The 7,500-nt window shown below is 38.8% G+C and overlaps 1 protein-coding gene across 2 annotated transcripts in view; it reads right to left on the reverse strand.

Moving 5' to 3' along the window:
* The window catches only part of LOC123515056 (solute carrier family 49 member 4 homolog), a 34,783-nt gene that overhangs the window by 26,224 nt on the left and 1,059 nt on the right, over window positions 1-7,500 (reverse strand). For both annotated transcript variants that reach the window (XM_045273449.1, XM_045273448.1), the window contains exons 2-4: window positions 4,356-4,513; window positions 3,987-4,231; window positions 3,529-3,641 (exon numbers count right to left, since the gene is read on the reverse strand). In XM_045273449.1, the coding sequence (XP_045129384.1) occupies window positions 3,529-3,641; window positions 3,987-4,231; window positions 4,356-4,513 (516 nt within the window). The remainder of the gene's footprint in view (window positions 1-3,528; window positions 3,642-3,986; window positions 4,232-4,355; window positions 4,514-7,500) is intronic.

A 7,500-nucleotide genomic window follows, 5' to 3' on the forward strand; every position in this document is an offset into this window, starting at 1 on the left:
GAGATGAGGTGTGAAGTTTCCAGTTAAAATAATTAAGGATACTCAGTGTAGAAGAGGGAGACAGTTGAGTGACATTGAAGAAGAGGAGATAGTTGTCTGGAAGGTTATGTCGAGTTGATAGATGGAGGAATTGAGTTTTTGAGGCATTGAAAACAACTAGGTTTTCTCTGACCCAATCAGAAATCTTTGAAAGATCAGATATCAGGCGTTCTGTGGCGTCCCTGTGTGATCTGATGACTTCCTGAAGGGTTGGTCGTCTCTGAAAGGACGTGAAATGATGTAGAGTGGTATCATAAGTGTAGGAGTGGATAGAGCAAGAAGTTTGGTTAAGAAGATCATTAATGAATAATAGAAAGAGAGTGGATGAAAGGACAGAACCCTGAGGAACACCACTGTTAATAGATTTAGTAGAAGAATAGTGGCCGTCTACCACAGTTGCAATAAAACGGAATGGAAACTTGAGGTAAAGTTGCAGAGAGAAGGATGGAAACCGTAGGAGGGCAGTTTTGGAATCAAAGCTTTGTGCCAGACTCTATAAAAAGCTTTTCATATGTCAAACGGTACAGCAAAAGTTTCACCGAAATTTCTAAAAGAGCATGACCAAGACTCAGTAAGGAACACCAGAAGATTATTGGTAGAGTGACCTTGACGAAAGCCATACTGGCGATCACATAGAAGATTGCGAAGTGTCAGATGTTTAAGAATCTTCCTGCTCAGGATAGATTAAAAAACTTTAGATAAACAAGAGATTAAAGCTATAGGACGGTAGTTTGAGGATTAGAACGGTCACCCTTTTTAGGAACAGGCTAAATGTAGGTAAACTTCCAGCAAGAAGTAAAGGTAGAAGTCGATAGACATCGTTGAAAGAGTTTGGCCAGGTAATGTGCAAGCACGGAAGCACAGTTTTTGAGAACACTAGGCGGGAACCCATCAGGTCCAGAAACCTTCCCAGGGTTTGGGCCAGCGAGGCCATGGAAAATATCATTACTAAGAACTTTAATTGCAGGCATGAAATAGTCAGAGGGAGGAGAAGAGGGAGGAACAAAGCAAAGGTTTGAGAGAAGAGTTCAACTTTAGAGATAGAAGAGATGGCAGTGGTGCCATCAGGATGAAAGAAAGGAGGGAAAGATGAAGAAGTAAAGTTATTGGAGATGTTTTTGTCCAGATGCCAGAAGCCACGAGGGGAGTTAGAGTTTGAAAGATTTTGACATTTTCTCTTTATGAAAGAATGTTTGGCAAGATGAAGAACATGATTTCGGGCAGAAATATAAAGTGCATGAGATTCAGGAGATGGAAGGCTCAAGTACTTTTTGTGGGTAACCTCTCTATCATGTATAGCACGAGAACAGGCTGTGTTAAACCAAGGTTTAGAAAGTTTAGGTTGAGAAAAAGAATGAGGAATGTACGCCTCCATGCCAGACACTATCCCCACTGTTATGCGTTCAGCGCACAGAGTTGGGTTTCTGACACAGAAACAGTAATCATTCCCAAGGAAAATCACCATAATACTTCCTCATGTCCCCCAACTGGCAGAGGCAAAACGCCAGAGGCACCTTCGCTTTGGGGATCCTGAGGAGGAATTGGAGAAATAGGACAAGATACAGAAATGAGATTGTGATCGGAGGAGCCCAACGGAGAAGATAGGGTAACAGCATAAGTAGAAGGATTAGAGGTAAGGAAAAAATGAAGAATGTTGGGCGTATCTCCAAGACGGTCAGGAATACGAATAGGGTGTTGCACCAGTTGCTCTAAGTCGTGGAGAACAGCAAAGTTGAAGGCAAGTTCACCAGGATGGTCAGTGAAGGGAGAGGAAAGCCAAAGCTGGCGGTGAACATTGAAATCTACAAGAATGGAGATCTCCACGAAAGGGTAGAGACAGAATGTGCTCCACTTTGGAAGTTAAATAGTCAAAGAATTTATTATAGTCAGAGTAGTTAGGGGAGAGATAGACAGCACATAAATTTAGTTACTGAGTGACTATTGAGTCGAAGCAAGATGGTGGAAAACTCGGAAGATTCGAGAGTGTGGGCACGAGAATAAATTAAGTTTTTGCGTACATAGACACAACATCCAGCTTTGTAGCGAAAATGAGGATAGAGGAAGTAGGAAGGATCATAAAAGGTGCTACTGTCAGTTGCCTCAGATAGCTGTGTTTCCGTGAGGAAAAATAGATGAGGTTTAGTAGAGGAGAGGTGGTGATCTACAGATTGAAAATTAGAAATAAGACCAGGAATGTTGCAGAAGTTAATGAGGAAAAAGTCGAGGGAGGTGTCAAGACATTTTTGGTCGCCACCGGGATAGAAGTCCCCTCCCCAGAAGGGGACTCCAAAGCTGAATTTGGAATCGCCAATTTGAATTTTGAATTTTAAGTGAAGGGTTTGTTAGTGGTAAGTGCATGTAGTTTTAGAGGACAGGCTGTGAGTGCGTCCTTAAGTTGTGAGACACAAAGTGAAACGTTCAGCGAGATCACAACTAGCTTTAATTGAAGGTTCGCAGCACCTCCTGAACTAGTGCTATTAAATTTCGGTGGGAGTAAATTATTGTTTCGGTAGGTGTCTACTACCTCCTCCTTGGCCATTAACATTAATAGAACTATTAACCTTATGAGGCAGGATATATATATATATATATATATATATATATATATATATATATATATATATATATATATATATATATATATATATATATATATATTACATGATAACATTGCACAGTATCTCTGTTCCCTGATATGATACCATTGTATACGGTATCTCCACTATCTCTGGCAATAGATAAACAAATAAATATATATATATATATATATATATATATATATATATATATATATATATATATATATATATATATATATATATATATATATATATTAAGCATAAAGTCTAAACACAGACATTGTTAGGATATTAAATCAAAATACAAATTAAAAAAGCAAAAAAAAAAAAAAATGAATAAAACTCACATTAAGTTAAAATACAAAATGAAAAAAGCAAAAAAATGAATAAAAATCACAACACATCGTCAAAAGAAAATTGCACAAAGAGAAAAGTACACGGGAGACAAACCTTGAAGTGTCAGTAGTACAGGAAGGAACTGACTAGAGGGGTGGTATTAATACCACCCCTCTAGTCAGTTCCTTCCTGTACTACATATAGCACACTTCAAGGTTTGTCTCCCGTGTACTTTTCTCTTTGTGCAATTTTCTTTTGACGATGTGTTGTGATTTTTATTCATTTTTTTGCTTTTTTAGTTTGTATTTTAACTATATATATATATATATATATATATATATATATATATATATATATATATATATATATATATATATATATATATATATATATATATATATATATATATATATATATATATATATATATATATATATATATATATATATATATATATATATATATATATATATATATATATATACACACACACACACACACACACACACACACACACACACACAATGGTAACTCATCGGAATATCATGCGGGAAGAAAATCCTTAACAACTAACCCATGGCTGTGGTTCGCTCCTGCACAGGGAACCACTCATTGGCTATCATGGCTGGGCCGGCGAGCATCATTGGGGCGGCCAAGCCTACTGCTACTCCACACACTTGACACAAGCTGTGGGCAGAGCAGAGTTAACCAATATGTTAAGATACAGCATAATTACAGCAACTACAGTTAGCGATATATGACAATGACATTTTCTTCTTCTATATCATCTCCTTCATTAACACACTGTATGAAAAAGAGGAGCTGGCCAATGACGGTCACCCTGTGTTGCTGTCTTGGTCCATCCATCTTTCATGACAGTAAACAATAAATCGATCAAAATGTTATCTAAGAACATCTTTTCCCCAAAAAAACTATTCGTAATATGACAATATACTATACAAGAACAAGAAGGTAGATCAAAACACTAGTAAGAAGAGGGTAAAACATCCAAGTTTTTAACCGATGACCCACATCGTGAAGGCTGGTGTAGTGCTGGTAATACAGCGGAGAGCAGTGCCGGCAGTCGCCAATCCAAAGGTGCTCAATAGGCACGCCCTCAGCCCGAAATGCTGCACTGCCCAGCATACGGGGATAAAGGCCACGATATATGCTATTATCCCCCCGTTGATCGTTAGAGTCACTATGGTCGCGTCCCAGCCAGGGAAGGCAGCCTGCATACTCTCGCTGATGGGACCAAACATGGCCCACTCTACCGACTGGAATATACGTAATAAGCTTAATGTTTAGGTAAGTTCTCTGAACGATCCACTTGCTTTGTTATCATGAATGTTATTATAAGGTTTAAGAGAGGCACACGAGACGGAAGTTGTAGTGACTTACAAGAACGAGGTTCATGAGAGTGAAAACGATTAATATCCAAAATCTTGAGCGGTAGGTCCTGGCCTCCTCTGGAGGATCGCCGCTGCCTTCGTTGATGCTGCCATAGCTCTTACTTGCATGATATGATCCAAGCAAAGCCTCCTTATCATCTTTGAGATCTGATGCAAAATAAATCAAAATCGGCTACTGAAAAGATGGTTTTGTACTATAACTAAAAACATGATACATGACTATATCCTTCAATATGTGCTACAATGCTACTACTGTTGGGAATGGCAGAGCCACTCTGTATTCGGTGTTGTTCGTCCAGTTTTGACTTACTTGAATCAGCAATCTCACTGTAAACCAACATGACTTATGGGATATATTTTCTTGTTCATTGTGTTGTCTGTTATGTTGCCATACTCAGCAATGGCTCGCCATGAGGCAATTCACTCCACCATGCCGCTATGCTCTCTCTCTCTCTCTCTCTCTCTCTCTCTCTCTCTCTCTCAGGGTTGCCAACTCGGATTTTCAAATGTCGCTAGATTTGTACTTAAAAGTAGCTAAAATGTCGCTAAACCTCCATGGAAAGTAGCTAACTATAATCCCCCCCACGTCACTTTAGTAATTTAACGGAAATAATAATTTCATAAATAATGCTAAATAAAATGTATTCTGAGAAATTACTAAAAACTGATTGTTTAATATGCACACTTACCACTTAAAATTCCATAGTGATTGCATCCCAGTCCTCTTTGTAGTCGTCAGCAGTGTGAGCAGATGTAGAGTCGGAAGTGTGTAAAGTGCTTGGTTGACGTTCTTGTGCAGATGTCTTGTAACTGTATGCCTCCACAGTCCCTATCTTTCTTAAAACATCACTTGGAAGTTCATGATTTGCACAACAGGTTTTCTGTCTTTTTAGTCCGTATTTTATTGCAAGAATTACCTTTAGTGTAGATAGTTTCATTTTGTTGCGCAATTTTGATTTCACAAAATTCATATTACTAAATGTTCGCTCTACATCTGCGTTGGAATGCGGCAGAGATAAGGCAGCCAGTGCAATTTCAGCCAGATCCTGGTAAGGGTTTTCACCTGCTGCATCTCTGTAGTTGGCCACTTCTGACCACAATTTTATGGTGTTAGATGTTTCTGTCCACAATACGTGATGCAGTTTTTTCCACTGGAAATCAATCTTAGTAATAGTGCTGGCATCTTCTGTAAATAAGTGTGCCAAATCAACTATATGTGATTTAATGGGCTTCAAGCATTCGTCAGCACTCAGCAGAGAAATAGACTGTAGTACACGAATGTTGTCAGGTAACCGCTGACTAAGCTGTTTTATAAGTTCAACAACAAAGTTTATGCACCTCTCTCGTACATTGCGCTCAAGTTGCGGGGAAAATTTGCATTGTTCCATTTTCTTTTCAAATTCAAAGCCCAAGTATGGCCTGGGATCCAAATGTTCTTCAATAATCTTGCAGTCACATATTTTTTTTCCTGGGGTTAGTATCTTAGACCCCAACGAATCAATCAGTAACACTAAATCCTTCAACAGTTTTATTGGGTCCTGCGTTTCTGCTTCAAAGGACAAGTTTACAGCTTGAACCTCTGCAAGCAATGGCTTAAGAAATAACAGAAGAGCATGATTTTGTTCATCATCTAACATGGAATGCAAAAGTTCCGCTGTGTAACATCTCTCTTGTAACTTTGCTACCTGGAAGTGGGTCTTCAGTTCAAGCCACTGCTCTGACTTGGGTCTGACTTAATTGTATCAGTTTCAAAGGTGGTACACCGTCATTAATAGTTTCATACAATTCTTTGTATTTGATCTGACGGACAGAAGAATGACAGAACCAGTTGTATATCTCCTTGATCATGAATTCAAAATGCCGCGGCATTTTCTCGCGTGCAGCATGTAACACAGCAAGCTGTAGGGAGTGACACACACATCTGATTAGTTGTAGGTGTGGGACTTCAGCTTTCAACCTAGCGAACACTCCGCTGTTAATCCCAGTCATTACTGACGCATTGTCAGTTCCAAGTGCGAGTAAATCTGCAGGTCTAATCCATTATCTCGTATTACTTTTTTCACTGCCTCACAAATTGCTTCGGCATTGCACTCACGCAGTTCCACTAAATCCAAAAAGGTAACCACAATACATTTCATTGCATTTGAGTAGTATCTAATCACAATTCCAAGCATCTTTGAGACGGAAACATCGTTGCTTTCATCGATGATTAAACTGAATTTTCTATCACCAATATCAGTTTTCAAATGTTCTGTGAAATGAGGCGCAAGAATATTGCATATTATTCCTGAACACTTTGACCTTTTTAACTTCAGTTCACTGCTAGCCTTGCTGTCATTGAAGCACACTTTACAAACTTCAGTTAAGTGATCCACCACACGAATAGAACAATGTTCAGCTACAAACATGGCCAGAGTTCCCTCCACTTTTTTTTTGCTTCACCAAGTTTCTTGAATGGTAAAGTTGTTTGTCTCTCTGTACTGAATGGCTCTTCTGCTTTCTTATGTTTGTTAGTGTTTCTGTGTTTTTCAATGTCGCACAGCTTTGCAGACAAACTACACTTGCAAAATTTACAAAATCCTCTCTTATTATCTCCAGGGACCTCCACAAGCCAGTTTTTATATCTGTCATCTGTGAGCCATTCTCTCCTAAATCGCTGCGCATACTGTTGCTTGCTCATTTTGAATTGGGAATCTGAAGGGCTTAATGGTATGTACAACTGGCAGAATTAACCCTCAATAGTTTTTGTTATAGTGAGTGACTACTGTTGACTGGCGTCTAGTGGTGGACTGGTGGTGGTCTGGTGGAATAGGAGAGCCCTCAACCGTGTGGGGCGAGGGGTTTCCGTCAAGTGTTCTGATTAGGCTTTTTTTCTATTGATTTTGTATAATCTAATAATTTTCTTTCATGCTGAACGCATTAATGAAATCCATATTTCATATCTTACGCTATTTATTACCCATGTGACCATGTTACCATATATTATGGGTCGAAACTAAGAAAACTATAGGTTTTCATGGACAGCCCAAAAGCCTCCAAAAAAAGTCGCTAGATTTCTGCAAATATCTCTAGATTTGCGACATGTCGCAAATTGCTCCAAAATGTCGCTAGAAAAAAGCAAAAATCTCCAGATC

Source organism: Portunus trituberculatus, chromosome 38 (genome assembly GCF_017591435.1).
Source record: "Portunus trituberculatus isolate SZX2019 chromosome 38, ASM1759143v1, whole genome shotgun sequence".
NCBI lineage: Eukaryota > Metazoa > Arthropoda > Malacostraca > Decapoda > Portunidae > Portunus > Portunus trituberculatus.